The sequence below is a fragment of the Ovis aries genome, chromosome 1 (assembly GCF_016772045.2).
Source record: "Ovis aries strain OAR_USU_Benz2616 breed Rambouillet chromosome 1, ARS-UI_Ramb_v3.0, whole genome shotgun sequence".
Lineage (NCBI taxonomy): Eukaryota > Metazoa > Chordata > Mammalia > Artiodactyla > Bovidae > Ovis > Ovis aries.
This window is the reverse complement of record NC_056054.1, coordinates 106,724,044-106,749,493: the sequence shown is the minus strand read 5'-3', so window position 1 is coordinate 106,749,493 and position 25,450 is coordinate 106,724,044. Positions and strand designations below refer to the sequence as shown.

The window sequence follows — 25,450 nt, the reverse complement described above, 5'->3', positions numbered from 1 at the left end:
TCTGTTGGACTGAATATTTTATTTCAACAGACATCCCTGGTTTAAAAAAAAAAAAAAGATGGAGGGAGGGGGGAATATCATCACACCCAACAGGGAGCAAAACTCCCATCCAAGAACTCAGAGCCCCTTCTGAGGCATCGCTTGAGTCTTTGCTAGCTCCAAGACAGAAAGGAGCTGAATTTTCTAACTTTTGTTAAGAAAAATCTATCAAATATGTTCATTCTCGCAGAGGCGAGGGCTGGGTCCTCAGGGAAAGAGATCCTGGGCTTGGATCAGCTGGGGTCCCAGAGATGAAGCTGGGGGCCGAGCCAGCTGGGCTGCAGGAGATCCAGAGGCAGTCAGGTCCAGAGCCCTAGAATCCGTATTTGGCTTGGGTCTGCCGGCGGCTGAGCTTGTTCTCCGACCAGGTGTTCTTCAGTTCCAGCTCCCGCTCCTTAGCCTGTGCAAGGAAGAGGGGGCATGGGAGAGTCACACCAAGGCCCTAAGAAACGAGCTTCTCGTGCCTCTGTGTGCTTCCCAGTTTAAAGTCTTTCTGCCATCAAAGCGATTATGAGGAAAAAGTAAATCCCTTGAAGGATTTAATTTTCTTATTCAAGCAGAAGGGGAGGACCCTCAGAAAGCAAAGGAAAACCATCTCTTTGGGGAGTTAATAGGGTTCAAGTGGAAATTCAAGAACGCTGGTCCTGGGACTTCCCTGGTGGTCCAGTGGCTAAGACTCCATGCTTCCAATGCAGGAGGCCAGAGTTCAATCCCTGGTCAGAGTTGCATGCCACAGCTAAAAACCCTGCATGCACAATAAAGACCTGTTGCAGCCAAATAAATAAATAAATATTTTAAAAAAAGAATGCTGGTCCTTCATCAGCTAGATTTGAAACTGAAATGCTCAAATGGGAAATGACCAAAAGAGAACTTGAATTTGGCATCTGAAAGGAACACAATCAGCTGCCTTGGATACCTAACGAGCCATGTGGGAGAAGACAGCGTTGAAGTCCTGGACAGGTCAAAATAGGACACCTACCAACAATAACTTAGTCTGGAGCCACTGTTTCGCTGTTGTGCTGAATATAGAATATATGGTACCCGAGAAATTCACACCACTTTAGAGCACAAATTAAAGCTATGAAAAACTGACTGGAAGGTACATGAATTAATGCTTTCCCCTTCTGACTGTGACAACTCCTAGCTCTAGACTGCATCCTGGGACTGTACAAATGCCACCCTAGAAACGGGGCTCCTCAACCCCACCCCCACCTGCTCATTTCCCCTGGGGTGGAGTAGGGTGCTGAGAGTTTGGATTAAAAAAAAGACCCTACAGGGGAACACCAAGTAAAAAATAATTTAAAATTAAAAAAAATTTTTTTTAAGACACTACCCTTAAATTCTTTCCCTACAAATAACAAGATAAAGTAAGGGTACAAAGGAGTCCATGAAAAAGAAGGTGAAAATATGGTAAGAACAATGAATGCAAGTTCTGGCACTGAAACCACTAACCAGCATGTACACTCTCTTACTCCTCTGTACTCTTGACAGCATTTAGTACACTAGATCTCAAAAAGTTATTTAATGACACAATAAATATTTGAAAGCTGCCATGTCCTATCAAATAAATACCAAGAAATATTCCAATTCCAAAAGATATTTTTAGGTTATCTGTAACTGAGTTACTTGCATTGATGTTTCCTGCCACAGAAATGAAGAACACAAAACCAACCTTACCTCCTCATGAGGTGTATGTTCTGCTAAAAGTTGCTGAACCAGTTTTTCTTTAGTTTTTAAAATTATCAGATGAACTTGATATTTAAAAGAACCTTATAAGAAACCATTTCACCCCTCCCTTACCTTTATATGTTAAATACCTGAATGTTCATTTACAGTCTATTCCAAGCACCTGTACTTCAGTCTTAATGAAGTGAGCCTGAGGCAGAGCAGGATAATTCTGAAGGACACATCCCCACCTAGTGGCCATGTGGAGAACTGGGGAGGGTGCCTGCTGGAAGCAGGTGTCTGACGGCGGCTTCCAGCCAAGATCTCAGCCTTCAAATCCCCAGGTTTACAGGGCCCTCAGGCCTCTCACCTGATGAATCAGATAGGTAATCTGGTGTTTCCGCCGCTGCTGGCCTGTTGGCTGCTCCCCTTTCTTCTGTAAGGGAAGAGACAATCATTAACACATTGAAAGAAAAGTGGACGTTTCTCATGTGCCCCAGTGGGACAAGGATGGGTATTAAGAAAAAAACTACACAGCCCAAATCCTAGGGGGAAGAAGTCAGCTTGGAGCAGTTTTTAAGTCTATACACTTACAAGATAGTTATTTTTATTAAAGTTATTATGTAAAATTCTCAAGCTCAGAATACTTGCCTAAAAGAGTCTGCCAATACCCTCATTAGACTGGAAATACTTTGCGGTCAGGACTGCCTTCTGTATCTCTGGTAACCCACCACCCTCAGCACCAAGCATGGGGCTCTGCCCACAGTGGACAGTTGACACCAGCTTTACCACTTGCAGTCCGTCTAAAACAGTTTAAAGGTCCAGGAGACCTCCCTCCCTTCTTACCTCCCACCACCTCCTCTGCCCTTAAGGACCTCTTCATCTCTGTCCACTTCTCCCGAGTCAGGCCAGATGTCTAGCCTATCTCCTGCCTACTGCTTACTAAGCTCTCTCCCATCAATCACCTTTGGCTGAAACCCTACTCCCTCATTCTAGCAAGTACCAACAAGCAGCTTCCCTGGAATTAGATTTTCACAATCACCACGCCTCTCTCCAATTTTCCAGCCTTCACCCGTAACTGCACTGAACCCCTACCCAAACTTTGATGCAAATGATTTACTGTCAAAGTCTATATTGGTCTGGGCTTTCATTCTGCGGTTTTCCTGTCCTCTGCCAGTGCTAGTCTCAGACTAGAAGCTTCCTAATCAGCCCCACCCAACTCCCAAAACTCCTCTCTGGAGTCTCCTCAGCACTTATGTAATCAATTTGCACCATAATCATTTATACTCAAGTGTCCTTAAAACTCTTTTTCTCAACTACACTCTAAACCTGTCAAGGACAGGAACTGCATCCTTCTTTTTTTTTTTAAATCTAGCTCAATACAATGAGATGGTGGGAAAAAAATAAAAGACTTAAACCTGGGAAAACAGCAGACTCCAATTCCTTGATGCTATTTATGTCATTTAATACGACAGTTAAAGATGACAAACATGAAACAGCCAGCTCCATCCCTGGTCTGCAGTGAGCACCAGCAACAGCAGCTACTACTGTGTGAGGATGCCTCTCCACCCAGTTAGCAGAGCATGCTCTCCTAAGTGGCTTTTCCGGTAAACAGTGATGGATCTATGCTGATCTAACCACAATCCTTTGCTCTGTCCTGTACGACCGCCAGCTTTCAGTTAAAACAAACGGCTGGGGCTCAGATGGCCATCTGTGGCCACAGAACAAAGCAAAGACAATGGGTGGAGAAGAAGGGAATAAATGCCCGACCTTGGCCTTGCTGGTGCTGGGCTAGAGTCCAGGCTCCCCCACATCTTCCCCACTGTGGCAGGCTCATAAATGTCCACGTTTGCTGTACTCAGCTACTAGGGGGAGAGATGTTCATCATACTGACTGAAGAAAACTAGCCCAGAGAAGGTAGGAGTGTGGTATGGGAAATGTGAGGAATAAAGCATCTGAAAAGACCACAGCTGGATACAATAAACAAGGGAAAGAAAGGTGAGAGAGGGGGATGCACACTCAGAACCCAGGACCCCAGGACTTTGGAGGCTCTGTTGTGCCCACACCTCAAAGATGTGCTGCACCAGGTCCCAACTAAACAGGATGCAGAGAGGGGTAGGATGGCAGGAAAAGGGAAGAGCAGCTGTGGATTCTGTCCAGCCGGGAAGGAGCCGCACATACTGAGATCTTCCCAACTACAGGACGGGGAACTGTTTCAGCCGTCCAGTCTCAGCAACCAGACTACCATCTAGATAGAGAGCGAAGTGCTGCAAACTTCTGGAAAGTAGGAGCTGTGCCTGGGAGGCTTGGTGTACACTGCAGTACCAAGCGGAACACGTGTTGCTCAAGGTGTAGGGACAGTAACAGTGAGGTGAGGGGTCAGATTCTACTCTGGGGACTGCAAGGCGGCCACCCAGGAGACCTTCCTTTCCCACTTACTTTGCTGAATGACTTCATGGTCTTCTCTTCTGTCAATGACTTGGTCATCCACTGCTGGGCCCCACTGAGCTGGTCGTCACCTTTGATCTCCACAAAGTTGATCTCTTCCCTCCCTCGGTTCCTTTTGCCCTGCAGCCGCTTAAACTGGAAAAGGGGGGAAAAATTCAGGAGTCGGGAGTCTGGGTAGGGGATCAGGAGATGTCACCAAGGATCCAGTTTATGGAATGATTTGGGGGCTCCCCAATTCCACTGCACCCTTAATTCTCTCTGTGCACTATGTCCTTTCACCATGCCACCTACAAGTTGATTGATGCCAGGTGAAGGGCTACTTCTCAGTTCTCCTGGCCTCAGGGAAAAGAAGGCCAAAATGTATTCCCAAACGTGAGTGCAGAGATTCACTGGTATGAATTTTACTCAAATTATGTATAAATTGTATATGCCTAAAAGAACTGCACACTATTTTCAAATTACGAATTAAAGGTACAAAAACAATTCTAGGGTTTCTCTTCTAAAAATTAGTTAACATGTCTGTTCTTTCTCATTGGTTCAGTATCACCAAATCAGCAGACCACACACCAGATTAGACATTAGAGGAGAATGTAATTCGAGAGAGAGACAGAGGAAGCCTCAAAAAAGAGCCTGGCAAAATTTCCAGGAGACTGCTACTCTTTCCCCTTCCTCCAAAAGAAAGAAAGAAAAATTATCACACTGTTAAGTCACCAGAAGATGTGCTGAGGAGTGTAGGTGAAGAGGAATTAAATTCAAGAACACTTGGAAATCTGCAGTGAAACCCAGGTTGTGGTCTGAGCATCAGCAAGGCCTCTCTCTACCCATAAGGAGCTGACTTTTGCCACTGGATAAGCTCCCTGCTGCCTCCTAGGCTTAGAACAAAAAGGGCCTAACTACTGAACTTGTCAAGGAGGACATACACAGGAAAGTGGACGAACACAGGATTAACCACAGGCAGAAGTTTGCAAAGTTTCTGTGAAAAGGTGAGGAGAATGTTATTTTTATAAGAACTTGCATCCCCTATTTCTCCAACCCACTCCTGGTAGGCTGTGGCCTCCCTACAGATGGAATACTTTATCTCCTGAACATGACTGGACGGTCGCAAAACATGAGGTTTTCATCTTCCCTTGTGCCGAGTCAGGGAGAGGCTCAGCAGCAGGGAATACAGTGATGTAATGGCTGCTGTTCCCTCCCCCAAATTCACTCTCCCCCTCTCTGTTAGTATGAATGAACCCAACCTTTTGGCTGGGCATAGTATCACCCTATGAAAAAACTACTACGTTCCCTTGCTAAATACAGCCATATGACAGGCTCTAGTCAGTAAGACAGAAGGAAAAGTATTCTTAGGGACTTTTAGGAAGTCTCCTGAAGGGGGAGGTGACTTTCTTTCTCCACTCTGCTGCCTGGTGTGCAGTAATGACGGCAGTGGTCTTAGCTACATTCTTATTCTTATCAAAGGGGGCTGGATCTTGACAACTTCTGGAAGCTGCCATACCAGCCTTGGCCTGCCTACCTCTAGCCTTCTTTTATAAAGAAAAAAGTTAACTTCCCTTACATATGCCATTATTACTTGAAGTTTCTCAATTATATGTTGTCAAACTGAATCCCAGATGAATACAGCTTTTTTGCTTTTTTTAAAAAAAGGAATTTCCTTTAGCTTCAGACTTGAAACCTGGGGTCTAGGGGTCAAAGATGGTCACTTGGGCTTTATTAACTTACTGCTTCGTCATCGATGAAGGACGCATCTGGGGCAATTTCCTGGGGGGGGACCAGAGCCGGGTCCTGTGCGGGATAGTAGCCACCACTGTAATAATCCTGTGGTCAAGGAGGGGAGAAAACACACCAGCTGAGGGCACAGCACAGAGAACAGAGAAAACCCTCATCCAAGAGGCAGTGGCGATGCCCACACTACAGACCCCTCAAGCGGGCCAGCCAAAGCACAGATCCCAAGGACCTACCCTACAACTCAAGAACCAGAGTTTTTCCTGATCTACACCATCCAGACAGATGGATTTTCTTTTTTTAGGGGGGAGAGACAAGAAATAAAGACATTCTCTCCTGCTTTAACTCACAGCCTGCTCCCTTGGCTGCTTCCCCAGCATGACTGCTACTGCTGACCTCTACCGTGCCTCAGCCGGGCTCCTCCTGCTCAGAAGACCCCAATACGCTCCAGTGTGAGCCGAGATGAGGAGGTGTGAGGCACGCTTCCTGCTGCTCGTCCGATCTAGCAGCCCTGGGCACAGGGGACTCCCTCCCTTAGCAGGCAGGGAGGTTGCAGACTTCTGATAAAAATAAACCACCATCAGGGTGGTACGGAATTTACAAAGCTGGGAACAAACCAGGTTTGCATTACCAGATTTTCAGTTCAGGAATTGATGACGCCCCTTTAGAGGTGAGCTGGCCAGATGCTGCTGTGGACCCTAGAGGAAGAGGGGTGAAGGCAAGGGCAAGGCCCCTACTGTGGCCAACTCAGGCAGCTGTAGGGCTGAGAAACTATTTCCTCCCTGCCTGCACTTTTTCCTAATTCTCCCACCTTTGCCCCAAACTCTAAGAAATGCTCCTCTAAGAACATTCATTTTATATATGAAAAGTAAGGTTTAATATTAAATCAAAATAATACATAAAAAACCAGAGTAATTAAAGCATTAATTTTCATTAAAAGTGTTGATAAAAACCATATGTTTAAGCTGAAGGGCCCGCTAGAGTGATTAGAGCGCTTTAATCCGCGCTGACTGCCTTCATGGTATCTGTGACTGCGCACAAAATTCCAACTGTTATCCACTGGCTGAATATAAACTAGTCATTTCTTACATTTTCCTCTTTGCTAAAGAGGTCAAAACATTCATCTTCCTCCTTCCGACATCATTGAGGAGAGATACACTGTCCCTGTGACCAGTCTACAGGACACAGCAAGGCTTAATGGCAAATAGGTTTCAAAGTGTATGATCAGAACAGAGCGCCCTCAAAGTCCGCCTACCATGGGTCCCTACGCAGGCCTAGATTATAGACAAAAGTAACAGTGACCACTCAGAGAATCACAGTGGTTGAAGGAGACTGAAGTCTTGCAGCCATCGCACGCTGGCAGGAAAACTTCCTACAGCTGCCCGGCCATAGCACGAGCCTGCTGCCTCTGACCAACCACCACCGCGGCTGTGAGTTCCCGGACTCCTGCGAGCCCTCTCCATCTAAGAAAGCTCTGACCACCGGAAGTCTGTCTTAAACTACTCACAACCTGGCCTCATATATTCTCACCGTCTGAAGCCCTGGAGAACAATCTGAACAGCTCTTCCACATAACATTTGAATACAAGTTCTCAAAACCATTTACTGAGCATTTGCTATGTTACCAATATAACTCTTGTAGTAACCCTGAAGTTCTATCATTCCTCCCATCTTAGAGCTGAGAAATCTGAGATTCAGAGGGGCAGGTAAGTAATTTCCCCAACTTACACAGTTTGAGATTCAAAATCTAAACCCCATTTCCTGTCTCTGCCCAAACTATGGTCCCCGAGTGTCTTCTCTACAGAGACTGACTTTAGTCCTTTGACTTCTCACGTCTCAGTCAAGGCCTCTCGCCATTCTCTTCTTCCCTTCGCACCCAACTCTCCAGTCCCTCCTCTCCCTCCCCACTTCCTACGTTCTCAGCACTCCCCACCTCCAGAACTCTCCTTGGACTCACTGCTTTCTAGTCGTCTACGCCGAAGCTCTCACATCCTCCTCACCCACATGTGCAGCAGCTGCCTGGGATCTCTAAGATTAGAGACTGCTCTTCTTCCACTTTCTCCCTATACCTCCCATCAGCTCCTACAATGACTTTGTGTTCAGAATAAAGGGGTCAATTATGTGGTTCATCCCGTCAGGCTTCGAGACTTAGGTAATTTTAGATCAATATGGTTCAGCATAAAGCCATAATGTTTGAGACCCGATAAGGAAAACCAAGACACCAGAAGACTCATTAATTCAGCCAAAGTGATGCCAGAGAGGCCGATCACAGGCTCAAAGCTCTCCCTGACTGCCAGACTCCAACATTCCCTGGCCCGCCCTCCATGCCGCCTACCCACCTGATAGTAAGCACCAGCGGCATTGGCATCGCCATATGTGGAAAACTGATTGTAGCTGTAGTCATCCCCAGGCTTAGGCATCCAAGGGGCCCCACTTGAGCCTGCTGCCATCTTGAATTCCAAGGGAGCATTGGCTGCATCGTCCTGGAAGGCCGGCTCTGGTTCTGTGCCTGGAGGCAGCTCTTCGGGGACAGTGGGAACAGGGTAAGGGTATGGCTCAACTCCAGGTGGCTCGGCCTTCTCAGGGAGGGAGAAAAAGTTCTCAGGGGCCACTTCCTCATCACTGTCGTCCTCCTCCTGCGTGATCTGTTTCGTCACCTGCAGGGCGGCACTCTTGGCGGCAGCCTTGATAGCTGAGGGCGACGGAGTGGTGGTTGTGGTGCCCACAACGGGGGCAAGAGAAGAGGACTTGGTCTTAGAAGCTTGCCTGGAGGGCTTAGTGTCAGAGGAGCCATCCGAGGGTTTCCGGGAGAAGGCGTGGGGCAGGAGCAACCTGTTAGTCTCTTTCACAGTCAGGTTTTTAGGCTGGGGAAGCAAGGCAGACAAGCCAGTCCCCTCACTGGATCCCTGGTGAGCCCAAGTTCGGGTAAGGAGGGAAGAAAGGTGGCAAGTGAGGTGTCATGATACATACTACTGACATGAAGAACAAACATCACAGTTACATGCTCCAGCCTAAAATCTTACCAGCCCTGTTCTGTCTGACCTTTGCCTGCTAAGGTCCTCCAAACTGGACTGGACTCCTCCTCCCTCAGGCCCTCTACTGTCCACTTCTCCCAGCTCCTCTACCACGAAACCTCTCCTGATTTTTATCTTTTTGCTAACATGATACAGTTAGTAAATACATCATCTTTCTTCTCCAAAAGCCCAGGGCTCTCTCCAGCTGATCAATGAACATCTCTCAGTATCTTGAAGGTTCCTCTTAAGCATCCAACTCCCTGCTTCCTTTGGATTGCCACTCAGAGTCAACAGCAAGGCTCTGTCCTAAAAAGACCTTCATACATCCCGCCCAAAGTTCCCTCCCCACCCAAGGAAAGCCCTAGAGATGTGGTATATCCAGCTTGTTTATGCCAGAGTCAAGCATTTAGCTTATCAATTTGTAAGCTAACTGGCTCAGCCCATCCAGAGTCCCTGTCACTCACAAGAATCTTTCAGATTCTGCTTTCTGAATAACAAGGCCAGCTGGCCTAACTGTCGGGCTGAGGGAGGTACTGGTTTAAAAAAGGAGAATGGAGTTAGTGTTACTTATGGACACTGTGTCACTGTCCTGGAGTAACCATGTACTTCAGCACTCTCGGCCAAGAAATGCCCAGAATGAGTAAACTAGGGCTTCTGAATCAAGCAGCCCAGGCAGAACTGTCCACCCAGAAAATGGGCTCTTCTCCCTGCTGTCTGCGTTCACAGACTTAGGTCATTCCATCCTGGCAGACGCCAAAGGCTCAGGCTCATAAAAACCAGACTGAGGTGGAAGATGGAGCACGTACATCCTTCAGGCTCCCTTTGGAGCGTTTGACTTCTCAGCTACATCTGGGATCATGAATACATCCCTCTGCACTGCTTGGTCCACACTCTGCTTTATCAGCTCAGAGGTTCTCTAGGTACTCATCTCTTCCTACCATCTGAAAGACAGCTCTTTACTCCTAGAGTGCGTTCTGAGCCAGTGTCCTTCCATCTCTTTAGTTGCCAGTTCACTTCCTCCAGGAAAGCCATTCTGACTACAGGCAACAACCGGCTTCATTCAGTCCCAGCAAGTGACTACCTTTCATGATTCTTCCTCCATAACCCACGACAGACAGGGACACAGCATCACTCTCATCAGTTATCTAACTTCCACGTGACTGTGTCCTTCTAAGACCTCCCAACATGGGATGTGACGCCTTAACAGACTCAGGGAAGGGGCCACCTCAGGATCATATACCTGAATCAGGAGACAACAACCTTATAAAGGAAGAGCCTCTTTTGCTCTTCTGGAGACATACAATTAACATGAGGTCAGAGGGTGTGTAAATCACTGAGTGTGGAACTCAACAGGAAGAAACTCCTGGGAGGCAGAACAGAGGCCCTGGGACAAGGGGAAACAGGAAATGGCAGCGAGAGCATCTCCCAGCACTGTCTGGTTAAGGACTTCTGGTCTTTACGACAAAGCAGCGGCCAAACGCTGCAGGTGAGAGCACGGACCCCACAGTCAGACTGCCTCAGTCCGATCGCAGCTCTGCCCCCACTAGTTGTCTGACCCTGGGCGAGTTCCTTAAGGTCTCATTCTCCTCATATACAATACAGGAATGATAGTAACACTCTGGTTTAGGTACTATTAAGAGGATAAAATCACTTAAACACTGGTATAGCACTTGGTACTATTTAAGTTTCTTTTCCAGGTTAAAGATGAGACTGGGAGAAGATGGATAATTTTAAAGTTCAAAAGTCCCATAACATCATTTTGACCAATCCATTTATTCTACTGTTCCTAAATAATCCTTTTACCTGAAATGTAATAAATCAAATTGAGTTCCAATTCATCTCCCTACCACGCCTGTCCTCTAGGAGAGGCAACGCCAGCACGCTAAAGTCAGTGAACAGTGAGGGAAGGGCAGAAAAGCACAAGGTCTGATGTTACCTGGAAAACAAAACTACACTCAAACAGGCAGGCCTCGGTATCAGCATTTGCATTTGCTTAAGCTTGGTTTGGAAATTCCCATCTTCCAGGAAGCAATATGGGAAGAAACGGTTTCTGTCACAGAGCTTACCTGAAGGACAGTTTTCTTCTTTGTGGGTTCATCTTCCTCAGAATCTGACTAAGAGAAAAATAAACAAAATAAGGCCTCGCTGTGTAAGGACAATAAGGAAAGCACTCACCTTAAATGAAGAAGAAATAAAGGCCTGGACAACAGTGGCTCTCATCTTGTCTGGGCCCTTCCTCTGTCTGAGGGATGTATCTCCCAGGACCAGCCAAACAGCTTCAGAGAATGAGGCAGGCACTGACCTTTCCTGGTCACCCATTCTCAAACCCCCAGACCTGTTCCAGAGCCTTTTGCATCAATTTTGTCCTTTAAATGAAGACTACTTCCTCTCATTCAGTCTTTGGTGGCAAGAAAAAGCTATACCCATTCTTCTTCCTATAAATCTGTCCACCAGAAGATGAATGGGATTTGGCCCACAATCTCACCCAATCTCAGCTTCACTTCTAAAACCACTTACATAGACTACATAACCACAGGGCCGGGGAACTCCTGTGGGATTAAGTGGTGTGTTAACTACTCTTCTATGAGACATTAAAGGTCAAAGCCATTGGAGAAATCCATTCCTCTCCAAGTATGATCTATTGTTTAAGTATGCCAGGCAGAGTCGTTCACGTCCAAGAAGAAGGCAAGCAAATGATGACTGTGAGACTTTGGGGCAAGAAGGGAGGTCCCTCTGTGTTATCCCTCTGATTCATCAGGATTGTTTCTAAAACAAGCTCTCACACTGAAAAATGGCCAAACTTTTAGTTCAACATCAGCTCCTCAGCCATCTTCAGGTATCAGAAAGATGCAAGGCATAAGAAAAGCAAGCTGTAACATTTTATTTTAAAAAATTAATATCCTAACTGAGAACTTCAAAAGTTCTGCATTTGTCGTTAAGACTCTGGTTTGGGGCACCTGTAAATAAAGGTGATTAGGCAGGAATCTAAGATTCTTTCCATCCCTAAGATTTTAAACAACTCAAATTCTCTGCCTATTTTTTTCAACTGAACCTCATACGTCACAAGTTCCCCACTGGATTCATCTGCTACAAGGACCTTTTGATCATCATTACTCAGAACCCACTGTATGCAAGACACTGTGCCAGGCACTACAGACACAGCTCCAACTGGTGTCCTGCGGCTGGGTTACAGGTACTACGATGATACTCATCCACTCAGGCAACAGGATAGGACCTGCAGCAGGCAGAGTCCTGGCCCACTGATTTCCAGAGGCACAACCTGGACTACTTTCTCCACTGTGCTTCAAAGATTTTCTTGTATGCCAAGACATGGAAAAAGTACCAGCCCTCAAGAAACTTGAGTCCAGTAAGAAGAAAGACAAGTACCCAAATAATTGTAATAAAAGCAGTTAAGGATAAGGGCATCAACTGCGACTCCAAAATCTCCTCAAAGAACTGGCCGAGCCTCCGTGTGTACTTCTTTCACGTGAGTTCCCCACCTTATCACTCCTCCTGCAGGCTCCTGGGTGACTGCCACCTCTCACTCTCCGTCAGTCTGTATTCTGTCCCTCCTGACCTGAAACTCTGAAGTCTTCCTAAAGAAGCTCACCTTGCTCTTTTTCACTGTGTCCCTATGTTATTTATTTGTCTGGGTGGCATCAGGCTAACAATGATTCATTTGTGCTTGCTCTGTAAATGGTACATTTTTCATGTGCATATATACTTGCCTTACTAGAATTAACACCCCAAAAAGAAGTCTTTTTCATTATAGGGGACTGAAACGCAAAAGTAGGAAGTCAAGAGACAGCTGGAGTAACAGTCAAATTTGGCCTCGGAGTACAAAATGAAGCAGGCTAAAGGCTAACAAAGTTTTGCCAAGAGAACCCACTGGTCATAGCAAACACCCTCTTCCAACAACACAAGAGAAGACTCTACACATAGGCGTCACCAGATGGTCAATAGCGAAATCAGACTGATTATATTCTTTGCAGCCAAAGATGGAGAAGTTCTATACAGAGAGCAAAAACAAGACCGGGAGCTGACTGTGGCTCAGATCATGAATTTCCTATTGCAAAATTCAGACTTAAATTGAAGAAAGTAAGGAAAATCACTGGACCATTCAGGTATGACCTAAATCAAATCCCTTATGATTATACAGAGGAAGTGACAAACAGACTCAAGGGATTAGATCTAATAGGCAGAGTGCCAGAAGAACTATGGGTAGAGGTTCATGACACTGCACAGGAGGCAGTGATCAAGACCATTCCCAAGAAAAAGAAATGCAAAAAAGCAAAATGGTTGTCTGAGGAGGCCTTACAAACAGCTGAGAAAAGAAAAGAAGCAAAAGGCAAAGGAGAAAAGCAAAGATATACCATCTGAATGCACAGTTTCAAAGAATAGCAAGGAGAGAGATAAAGCTTTCTTGGTGATCAATGCAAAGAAATAGAGGAAAGCAATAGAATGGGAAAAGACCAGAGATCTCTTCAAGAAAATTAGAGATACCAAGGGAACATTTCATGCAAAGATGGGCACAATAAAGGACAGAAATGGTATAGACCTAACAAAAGCAGAAGATATTAAGAAGAGGTGGCAAGAATACACAGAAGAACTATACAAAAAAGATCTTCATGACTCGGATAACTATGATGGTGTGATCACTCACCTAGAGCCAGACATCCTGGAATGCGAAGTCAAGTGGGCCTTAGGAAGGATCACTAGGAACAAAGCTAGTAGAAGTGATGGAATTCCAGTTGAGCTATTTCAAATCCTAAAAGATGATGCTGTGAAAGTGTACTCAATATGCCAGCAAATTTGGAAAACTCAGCAGTGGCCACAGGACTGGAAAAGGTCAGTTTTCATTCCAATCTCAAAGAAAGGCAACGCCAAAGAATGTTCCAACTGTTGCACAACTGCACTCATCTCACACACTAGCAAAGTAATACTCAAACCAAGTGAGGCTTCAACAGTACGTGAATCGAGAACTTCTAGATGTTCAAGCTGGATTTAGAAAAGGCAGAGAAACCAGAGATCAAACTGCTCACATCTATTGGATCATCGAAAAAGCAAGAGGTCCAGAGAAACATCTACTTCTGCTTTACTGACTACACCAAAGCCTTTGACCGTGTGGATCACAACAAACTGTGGAAACTTCTTAAAGAGATGGAAATCCCAGACCACCTTACCTGCGTCTTGAGAAATCTGTATGTAGGTCAAGAAGCAAGTTAGAACTGGACATGGAACAACAGAAAATAAGGCTGGAAAATGAGTACGACAAGATTGTATATTGTCACCCTGCTTGTTTAACTTATATGCAGAGTACATCATGAAAATGCTGGGCTGTGAAGCACAAGCTAGAATCAAGATTGTAGGAAGAAATATCAATAACCTCAGATATGCAGATGACACCACCCTCAAGGCAGAAAGCAAAGAGGAACTAAAGAGGAGCTGGGAAAGTTGGTTTAAAGCTCAAGATTCAAAAACCTAAGATCGTGGCATCCAGTCCCATCACTTCAAGGCAAATAGATGGGGAAACAATGGAAACAGTGAGAGACTTTATTTTCTTGGGCTCCAAAATCCCTGCAGATGGTGACTGCAGCCATGAAATTTAAAAGACGCTTGCTCCTTGGAAGAAAAGTTATGACCAACCTAGAGAGCATTTTAGAAAGCAGAGACATTACTTTGCTGATAAAGGTCCATCTAGTCAAAGCTATGGTTTTTTCAGTAGTCACGTATGGATGTGAGAGCTGGACCATAAAGAAAGCTGAGTGCCGAAGAATTGATGCTTTTGAACTGTGGGGTTGGAAAAGACTCTTGAGAGAGTTCCTTGGACTACAAGGAGATCCAACCTAAAGGAAATCAGTCCAGAATAGTCACTGGAAGAACTGATGCTGAAGCTGAATCTCCAATACTTTGGCCACCTGATGCAAAGAAATGACTCCTTAGAAAAGACCCTGATGCTGGGAAAGATTGAAAGCAGGAGAAGGGAATGACAGAGGATGAGATGGTTGGATGGCATCACTGACTCGATGGACATGAGTTTGAGCAAGCTCCAGGAGTTGGTGATGGGCAGGGAGGCCTGGGGTGCTGCAGACCATGGGGTTGCAAAGAGTCAGACATGACTAAGCGACTGAACTGAACTGATCCGTGAAAATGCAAAAAATGTATACTAACTAAAATTTTTAACAGAATTCAAGGATTATTTATTCTCTCTGTTCTGCCAAGAGGTCTAACACAATCGAAGAAAAGACTTAAGCCCCAAACACCCAAGCATTTTTTACCTTTTCTCTCTGTTCCAAACTCCACTGCCTCAGGGTTTACTGACCGTTTCCCTTTTCTTTTTTTTCCCCCTCACTCCTCCTTCCCTTGTTTTTTGACTATGAAGACTTTCTCCTTTTCAGCAGACCACACAGAACCACCTCACTGTGGGGTACACAAGGTTGTCATGAAGTCCCCAGGCATGTTTAAACTTTAACATCTTAGGTAATATGTCCAATGGAAACAATCTGAAAAGAAAATGTTATCAAGTTTAAGACGATTACATTCATAAAACCGTACAAGCATATTTTTATTTTTCAGATCTGTGACAAACAAAAAGTGGCTACTCTGAAATTGTAGGCAAACTGTCCTATGGCTAATAGAATTGAAGGCCAGATCAGCTGGGGGAAGAAAATTCAATTTTTCCTTAAATGTCACAGACGGTTTCCATTATACTGTCAACCTAAGTTTAAAGCTTAAAAGCACACACACGAAAAACTGTACAAAGATTTTAGGAACACCTTATTAATTCTGGATTTAGAGGACTGCTACGGTTACTCACAATCATCCTTCTCTCTTTGAACATTTGTCCTAATCTACTGAGCCCCATTATAAATCACCTCATGATGGGCACAAATAGGACTCCCTAACACAGAACACTAAGACCCTCAAAAAATGTGCTGAACCCCTAAGCCCTTCTTAAGACTATTCATCTTTGAAAGAGGGGCAGAAATAAATCTTTACCTCTTAAAGCTGACAGGGCTCTGAGACGTTCAGTAACCTGTCTGGGCCACAGAGAAGTCCAGGGCCCTTGGGAGAGTAGGGAAGCAGAATGAGAACCACTTGCCCCGAGTTAACTTTAGCCAACTAGAGAGGCTGGAAACACGGAACTCACTGGTTCACTGTGGAAAAGAGGCTGAGAGGCCACTCAAAGGACTTACGGGCATGTGTGAGCTTGGATGAAAACAGGAAACCAAAGAAAGCTCACCAAGGATTTATCCAAATACCTCACACACAAAAATAAATTTCAGTTCAGAGTACTAAAAAGGAGGAGATAAGTAATCCAAAATCTGAAAGAGGTGCCGTATATCTACCAGTCACGGGGCCAGGGGCTCTCGGAGCATTTAAAAGGAAGATTAATTCAGCTTCTATCAGGAGCCAGTTAGAGGCAACAGGATCAGCCTAAGCACAGTATTTAATTTAGATACAATGAGAACTTCCTTGATGGTGAAAGGTACATGACCATACTGGTTTTTTCCCCCTTATCATGGTAAAGCATATATAACATAAAATGTATCATTTTAACCATTTATAAGCATACAATTCAGTAGCATTAAGTACACTCATAATATTGTATAACCATCACCACTATCTATCTCCAGAACTTCCCCTCATCCCAAACTCTGTACCTGTTAACAATAACTCCCCATTCCCCAGTAACCTCTATACTACTTTCAATCTCTTCATTCGCCTACTCTAGGTACCTCACACAAATGGAATCATATAATGTGTCCTTCTGTGTCGAGCTTATTTTTCTGAGCATGTCTGCAAAGTCCATCCATATTGTAACATGTATCAGAACTGCATTCCTTTTTAAGGTTGAGTAATATTCCACTGTATGTACATATCACGCTTTCTGGATCCACTCATCTGTTGCTGAAAATGTGGGTTACTGCCACCTTTTGGCTACTGTGAACAGTGCTGCTATGAACACTAGCATACAAGTATTTGTTTGAGTCCCTGTTTTCAATTCTTTTTACCTAGGAGTGAAACTGCTGGATCATTCTAATTAACTTTTTGCGAACCTGCCAAACTGTTCTGCACAGGAGTATATTAAAAGGAGGCTGTTGAGTCAACTCCTAGAGTGCTGAAGACCAGCGCAAGGCGATCTAAGCGGGTCTGCGTCACCTGACCCAGGGAGGAGGAGGATGCTAGAGACACAGGAGCACCCAGGGCTGGAAGCAGCAGGCTGAGCCAGAAAAGGCATTCCCAGGTTTTCAAGACACAAACTGGCTGTGTCTCTTAAGAATGACGTGCTGTATTTCTTTTTGGCCTCATAAGAGCCTGCGCCTCAGTGGCCACCACTGTCCTCTCTGTTCCAGCTGCCAAGAGTGACAAGACACACACACCCCGAGACTGCTGAGCAGGAACGGAAACAGACATTTTCCATTAAGCCAGGCCCAGTGGGATCTGCTAATCTATGAGAGCCTCATTCCCCATGGCAGCCTCCCTCTTATCTTCCCAAGCTCTGGTTCTGACAGACTCCCTTTCCAAAAAGCAATCACTAGTTGCCAGGGCCAGAAGCCAAGAAGAAAATCAGAGCCCAAGCACAGACCACCGCCCCCCACCAACCCCCAGGCTCCAAACTCTAATCACTTACACACGCCTCTCTGCTATTATCCCAATTAGCTAGATTCATCAACTGTTTTCCCCTTTGGTCTCAAATATGTTCTTACATCTGCCCGTTCAGTTGGGCATCATTTTCTCTCCCACTTTTGCACTCCTCATAGTACCACTTTCCTAGCTCTGGTTGCTCAAGACTCTTCTATCTTTTTAGTAGGAACTATGATAGAAAATCTGAAAAACTCAACAGTGGCCACAGGACTGGAAAAGGTCAGTTTTCATTCCAATCCCAAAGAAAGGCAATGCCAAAGAATCCGACTCTGCGACCCCATGGACTGTAGCCTACTACGCTCCTCCGTCCATGGGATTTTCCAGGCAAGAGTGCTGGAATGGGTTGCCATTTCCTTCTCCAGAGGATCTTCCTGACCTAGGGATCGGACCCAGGTCTCCCGCACTGTAGGCAGACGCTTTACTGTCTGAGCCACCAGGGAAGTCCAAGAATGGTCAAACTACCGCACAGTTGACTCATCTCACACGCTAGTAAAGTAATGCTCAAAATTCTCCAAGCCAGGCTTCAGCAATACATGAACCGTGAACTTCCAGATGTTCAAGCTGGTTTAAGGAAAGGCAGAGGAACCAGAGATCAAATTGCCAACACCCCCTGGATCATTGAAAAAGCAAGACAGTTCCAGAAAAAACATCTATTTCTGCTTTATTGACTATGCCAAAGCCTTTGACTGTGTGGACCACAATTAACTGTGGAAAATTCTGAAAGAGATGGGAATACCAGACCACCTAACCTGCCTCTTGAGAAACCTATATGCAGGTAAGGAAGCAACAGTTAGAACTGGACATGGAACAACAGACTGGTTCCAAATAGGAAAAGGAGTACGTCAAGGCTGTATATTCTCACCCTGCTTATTTAACTTATATGCAGAGTACATCATGAGAAACGCTGGGCTGGAAAAAGCACAAGCTGGAATCAAGCTTGCTGGAAGAAATATCAATAACCTCAGGTATGCAGATGACACCACCCTTATGGCAGAAAGTGAAGAGGAACTCAAAAGCCTCTTGATGAAAGTGAAAGAGGAGAGTGAAAAAGTTGGCTTAAAGCTCAACATTCAGAAAACGAAGATCATGGCATCTGGTCCCATCACTTCATGGGAAATTAGATGGGAAAACAGTGGAAACAGTGGCTGACTTTATTTTGGGGGCTCCCAAATCACTGCAGATGGTGACTACAGCTATGAAATTAAAAGACGCTTACTCCTTGGAAGGAAAGTTATGACCAACCTAGATAGCATATTAAAAAGCAAAGACATTACTCTGCCAACAAAGGTCCGTCTAGTCAAGGCTATGGTTTTTCCTGCGGTCATGTATGGATATGAGAGTTCGACTGTGAAGAAGGCTGAGCGCCGAAGAACTGATGCTTCTGAACTGTGGTGTTGGAGAAGACTCTTGAGAGTCCCTTGGACTGCAAGGAGATCCAACCAGTCTATTCTGAAGGAGATCAGCCCTGGAATTTCTTTGGAGGGAATGATGCTAAAGCTGAAACTCCATTACTTTTGCCACCTCATGCGAAGAGTTGACTCACTGGAAAAGACTCTGATGCTGGGAGGGATTGCAGGCAGGAGGAGAAGGAGACGAGAGAGGATGAGGTGGCTGGATGGCATCACTGACTCAATGGACGTGAATCTGAGTGAACTCCGGGAGTTGGTGATGGACAGGGAGGCCTGGCATGCTGCGATTCAGGGGTCACAAAGAGTCGGACACGACTGAGCAACTGAACTGAAGACAGAAAGGAACACAACACACCTGGGAGCAAATACGACTTCTGCTCCTCTCAAACTATGTGATTTTAGCTCTGTTCTCTAAATTCCTATATCCTCATCTGTAAACTAGGGGTTAGACTTAACTTAGAGTCACTGATGTGCCCAGCACAGTGTCAGACACTCCACAGGTGACCCACAGATGTTGGCGCATTCCTCTTTCCCTTTCTATCTAGGGCTAAATCCTAGCTAAATTCACTGCAGTCAACTCTTAACAGAAGTGACCAAAATTAGTGAAATTTCAATTTCACAGCTTCAAATCTTTCACTACCTGGGCAAGCAATTTGAAAGGACGTGTAACACTAATCCAAGTAACTCTGAAATTTCTATTTGTGTTGGAAGGCACATTACATGACCGAAAACCCTTAGAGCAGACTTATTCCTCTAATTTTGCTTTTTTGGTATCCTAATTTTAGAAGTCTCCTAAGCCCGCAAAATCAGCGGGCTGATTTTCTTAACCACTGTTCAGAAAAAGAACAGTAAGAAGGGAAAAGGAATGATGATTCCCCATTTTATGGATCATTCCTAATTTTTGACTCATGTAAGTCAAAAGCCGGCTGAATTTGATATTGAGATGTACCTGGAGAGAGAATTTCCCTTGTTCCCTAACTGTGGTGGCTGATCGATGAGCTGACTCAAATCAAACCAATCATAGTCTCTCTCCCAGAAAACCAGACCGAACTAAAACTATAGTTCAACCTGGGCCAATCACTAAAAGGAATGAATAAAAACCAAGGAGGTATAGGTGGCCATCTTTCATCTGCAACAAAAGTTAAGAAGTAGAGGAAACTGGTCTGCAGACAAAGAAGAATGAATTAAAGGTGTGAAGAGAAGCTGTGTGGGTCCCTGACAGATCTCCAACTCCTGATTCCAGGCCCCTTCCAGGGTACCTCAGTATATTTATGATGCATTTCCACTTATGCTAGCTTGGAGCAGTTTCTGATACTTGTAACCAATTAAATCTAACTAATCCCCAACCTGCTCTGCCTTTGTATTCCCCAAATAAACAGCACCACTACTATCCCAGCTGCCTGAGCCAAAAGGTCAGTCTTGACCCATCTCCTACACCCACGCTGCTACTGCTGTCGCTTCAGGCGTATCCGACTCTGTGCGACCCCACAGACGGCAGCCCACCAGGCTCCCCCATCCCTGGGATTCTCCAGGCAGGAACACTGGAGTGGGTTGCCATTTCCTTCTCCAATGCATGAAAGTGAAAAGTGAAAGTGAAGTCGCTCAGTCATGTCTGACTCTTAGTGACCGCAGCCTACCAGGCTCCTCCATCCATGGGATTTTCCAGGCAAGAGTACTTGAGTGGGGTGCCATTGCCTTCTCCGCCTTCACCCACGACATCCAATCAATTCCCTGGTCTTACCACTTCTCCCTCCAAAAAAGACCTGGAACCTCCAATTCTCTCCATCCCCACTACTCCCTCATCCAGGCACCATCATCTCTCACAACGTCTCTACCAGTCTGGTTCCCTCCAGATCTCTTGGCACCCTGTGATCAGAGGAGTCTTGCTCAGACTTAAGGGCTCTTCACTACCCTAGAATTACGTACAAAGGCCTTGGCACTGTATCCAAGGCCTGTTATCATCTGGCCTCAATCTCTTTCCCTCTGGCCTCTTCTCTCATCACTGCCCCTGCCCACCATGCACTGCAGCCACTGTGCCTTACTAAAGCTTCCCGCAAAGTGTTTGCATTCTCTCACCTCTGGGCTTTTGTACATTCCGTTCCCTCCGCCTGATGTCCTCCTCTTCATCACCTCTTTCTCTGGCCACCTTCTGCTCACTGGTCTTATCTCTAAAGTGTAGACATCATCTCCTCCTGAAAGCCTCCCCAACCTCTAAAGTTGATTAGTGCCCCAAAGGAGAGGTCCCATGGCACCAGCTCTCTCACGGTCCTCCTGATTTGACCTTGCCTGTCTCCTCCCACACAGACCATCAGCTCCTTTTACAATAGGGTCTATCACGCTCACTACTGTACTCAGCACCTGGTACAGAGAATCAGCTCAACAGTGAATGAAGGCATGAACCAGAGTTCAGAGTTAATTGATCCCACTTCAGCACCAAATTCTAAAGGAAAATTATTTAAGGAAACCTAATTCATTCACTCAGATGTTTACTGAAAGCCCAATAAGCACAAGACACAGAGCTTAGAACCCACAGATATTTCAAAGGCGAAGGTCATCCTTGCCTATTCACCTTAGAACTCTCTTAGGCTACCTTTCCCAGGAATTACACATTCAGAAAACAAAACACTAACTTGTACAGAACAAAAATGGGAAACTGAACCAGTTAAGGGCTAGGATTTGGTTTTATTCTAATCCATCTCACAATTTATCTCAGGAATTTAGCAAATTATACTTAAAAAGGAGGGATAGTTAAAAGTCCTCAGAATTTTCTGCCACTTAGCTGGCCTAAATGGAAGAGTCTACAGCCTCTACCAGCAACTTTTCCTGATGCTACCTCTGAGGACCTAAAAATGAGTTTTTCCACTGTCACTGTGGAGGGAAGCAAGCTAGCTCAAAGTGCCATCTTCCCCCATATACTGTAATTAGGCTGAAAGGAAATTTGGGAAGAAAACTGTGAAAACAGAATGCCCCCAAAAATGAATCTATTTTCCTCTGTCTTAGGAACTTTCCTTTGTTCCAGGTTAAATCAAGAGCAAACTTAAGTTTCAGTGGAGCAACAGAAGGCTTTTTGGAACCCTAGTCTTAGAAATAACAGACTTGGGTAAAAAAGAAGGGGGAAATGATTTGGAAAAAGTTTGGAACAAGATAGTAAGAGAGATTCTGGAAATACCTTCCATAAAGAATCCACAGTCATTTGAACTCATTCACTCAAAATATTTACATAGTACTCAATATGTGCCAGGCATTGCTTTAACCACTAGGAATTCAGCAGTGAAAAAAATAAACAATCAGCCCTGTCTTCATGGAGCGTGTATACTAGCAAAAGGAGAGAGGCAAATAAAATAAACAGTATGTGAGATGGTTAGTATGTCATCTCATACATAGCAAAGTAATGCTCAAAATTCTCCAAGCCAGGCTTCAATAATATGTGAACCGTGAATTCCGGACATTCAAGCTGGATTTAGAAAAGGCAGAGGAACCAGAGATCAAATTGCCAACATCCCCTGGATCATCGAAAAAGCAAGACAGTTCCAGAAAAACATCTAGTTCTGCTTTATTGACTATGCCAAAGCCTTTGACCATGTGGATCACAACAAACTGTGGAAAATTCTTCAAGAGATGGGAATACCAGACCACCTTACCTCCCTCTTGAGAAATCTGTATGCAGGTCAGGAAGCAGCAGTTAGAACTGGACATAGAACAACAGACTGGTTCCAAATGGGGAAAGGAGTACGTCAAGGCTGTATATTGTCACCCTGCTTATTTAACTCGTATGCAGAGTACGTCATAAGAAATGCTGGGCTGGAAGAAGCACAAGCTGGAATCAAGATTGCCGGGAGAAATATTAATAACCTCAGATATGCAGATAACACCACCCTCAAGGCAGAAAGCAAAGAACTAAAGAGCCTCTTGATGAAAGTGAAAGAGCAGAGTGAAAAAGTTGGCTTAAAGCTCAACATTCAGAAAACAAAGATCATGGCATCCAGTCCCATCACTTCATGGCAAATAGATGGGGAAACAATGGAAACAGTGAGAGACTTTATTTTCTTGGGCTCCAAAATCCCTGCAGATGGTGACTGCAGCCATGAAATTTAAAAGACGCTTGCTCCTTGGAAGAAAAGTTATGACCAACCTAGACAGAATATTAAAAAGCAGAGACATTCCTTTGCCAACAAACGTTCGTCTAGTCAAAGCTATGGTTTTCCCAATACTCGTGTATGGATGTGAGAGTTGGACTATAAAGAAAGCTGAGTGCCGAAGAACTGATGCTTTTGAACTGTGGCAGTGAAGAAGACTCTTGACAGCCCCGTGTACTGCAAGGAGATCCAACCAGTCAATCCTAAAGGAGATCAGTCCTGAATATGTATCGGAAGGACTGATGCTGAAGCTGAAGCTCCAATACTCTGGCCACCTGATGCAAAGAACTGACTCATCTGAAAAGACTCTGATGCTGGAAAAGATTGAAGGTGGGAGAAGGGGATGACAAACAATGAGATGGTTGGATGGCATCACCAACTCTATGGACATGAGTGTGAGCAAGCTCCAGGAGTTGGTGATGGACAGGGAAGCCTGGAGTGCTGCAGACCATGGGGCTGGAAAGAGTCGGACATGACTGAGCGACTGAATTGAACTAGATGGTGATAAAGTATCTTAGATGGTGGTGCTATGGAGAAAAATAAAAGAAGTGGGGTGGGGCGGAGTAGGTGACAGGAAGTTACAACCGAAATAGGTTGGCTAGCAAGCCCTCACTGGGAACTTGTCTTTTAAACCCAGATTTGAAAGAGGTGAGGGAGAGAACATTCAGACATCTGGGGGGAAGAGAACAGAAATAGCCTCCAGGCCGAGCTGGAAGTCTGAAGAGAAGCAAGGGCGAAAACCAGCTTCCCTCTGAGGGTTACCAGAGGTGACCGAGGCATGGACCAACTGACCTTTAAGAAGTGGAAGAATGGCAAGAACTCCAGATAAGTCTAAAGTATTACCTGCCCATAGATGTCTCTTCTATCTCCCAAGTGCTCACTCCAGAACAGGTCTTCAATTTTTCTGATCCAACATTCAGAAAACGACACAAGCTTGGTTGCCTCTTCTATATGTAAATAGTGAAACCGAAGCACAGGCCTGCAGTTCAGCTAAACCCTGAATCTTCACTCTGCCCTTCACCAGGTAAGATCTTACACAATGGACACCTGTTTCTCCATCTGTAAAAATTAGAATGTTCTCTCTCACAGTTCTGTGGTAATTCAAGGAAAGGGCCAACGCCTGGCAAATAATCTGTACTCAATAAATACTGAGTTTCTTCCCTAACTTCCCTCAAAAATAGAATCCAGGATTCCTATCCTTTCTGCTCAGACCCTGATGCCTTTAAGTTCAGAGGCAAAGCAAAAGATTAGTTCTGAATGTTGGCCAAGGGCTCAGGAATTGTCTCCTGTTACCTCTTCAAATGCCACATTTCATGCTGTTGTGAGTACTTCGGGGGTTTGGGGGGGGACCTGCGGTGACGATGCAACAGCAGGAATGCAATCAAGGAGCCCCAGGCCTGGCCCTATCAGCGTCAGGTGATGGTGTAAGGCCTTTCCGCGGGCGGGTCCAGTTTGGAGAAACACGCAGGGACAAATACCCTAACTCCCCAAAGCCGACAAACTTCAGCTCGACTAATCGCACAGTACCAGGAATCCAGTGGTCTGGAATCAACGGATGCATTTACAGGAGAGAGTCTCCGAGCCTCCACAAGTCCCTCCCACAGCTGAGCCCATGCCCAAACCCAATGGACAGTGGGGGTGCCCTCCCCGGATACTCACATCCCCTTTATGCAACTCTGGCGCCGCAATCTTCACCGGCTCTGTCCTCTTCTTTGGCTTCGGAAGCCCCAGGGGGGGCCCGGCACCGCCGATAGGAGGGGGCAGACTGAGGCCAGGGCCTCGGGGCGAGGGCAGCCCCAATCCGAGCCCCTCCCCAACTCCCGCCGCTTCAGCCGGGCTCACGCCTGGAGGTGGGGGGAAGCCTCCCAGGCCGAAGGGCAAGGGGGGAGGAGGCTGGAGCCGGGGGTCGCCGGTGGGTGGGGGCAGCAACAGCGGCGGGGGAAAGGCTGGGGCCAGCATCTGGGGGGGCGGAGGCAGCAAGGCCGGACCCTTGGGTGCGGGAAGAGAAGCGAACAAGCCCCCTAAAGTGGGCCCAGGAGTAGGGGCCGCCGCCTCCTCCTCCTCCTCCGGCTCCGGCTCAGCCTCATCCGGCTCACTTTCATCGCTGCTGGCGTAAGCAACCAGCGACATGGCGCCGCCCGCCTTTGGGGCGCCCTTGCCGGCAGACGAGGCCTACTTGAGACCGGGGATGTCCGGAGGCCTAGTGTGCGCCCCCCCACTCGGCGGGGAGGGGAATCAAAAAGCCCGCCTTCTCCGTACTCTAGGGCTAGCCCCGGCAGAAGCCCATGCCCATAGTTGATTTTCACCGAATAAGGCTTCCCTCTTCACTTAAGCTCCTAGTCCCGGGCAACTACACACAGCTAATGGCC

General features: G+C 45.8%; 1 protein-coding gene across 1 annotated transcript; it reads right to left on the bottom strand.

Annotated features, from left to right (window-relative positions):
* PRCC (proline rich mitotic checkpoint control factor) lies at nt 1-25,450 on the bottom strand. Its single transcript, XM_015092312.3, has 7 exons — nt 24,741-25,450; nt 10,954-11,001; nt 8,213-8,779; nt 5,872-5,967; nt 4,144-4,287; nt 2,075-2,140; nt 1-439 (listed from the first exon to the last, which is right to left on the bottom strand). The coding sequence occupies exons 1-7, from the start codon at nt 25,209-25,211 to the stop codon at nt 353-355; spliced, it is 1,479 nt and encodes a 492-aa protein (XP_014947798.2). The 5' UTR covers nt 25,212-25,450; the 3' UTR covers nt 1-352.

Bases quoted from the DNA above. Each gene is read 5' to 3' on its own strand.
- PRCC (XM_015092312.3), bottom strand. From the start codon at position 25,211: ATGTCGCTGGTTGCTTACGCCAGCAGCGATGAAAGTGAGCCGGATGAG. The intron at 11,002-24,740 runs GTGAGTATCCGG...TTTTTCTCTTAG, and splicing joins CAGAGTTGCATAAAGGGGAT to TCAGATTCTGAGGAAGATGA. The intron at 4,288-5,871 runs GTAAGTTAATAA...CCCCTTTTCCAG, and splicing joins CCTTCATCGATGACGAAGCA to TTTAAGCGGCTGCAGGGCAA.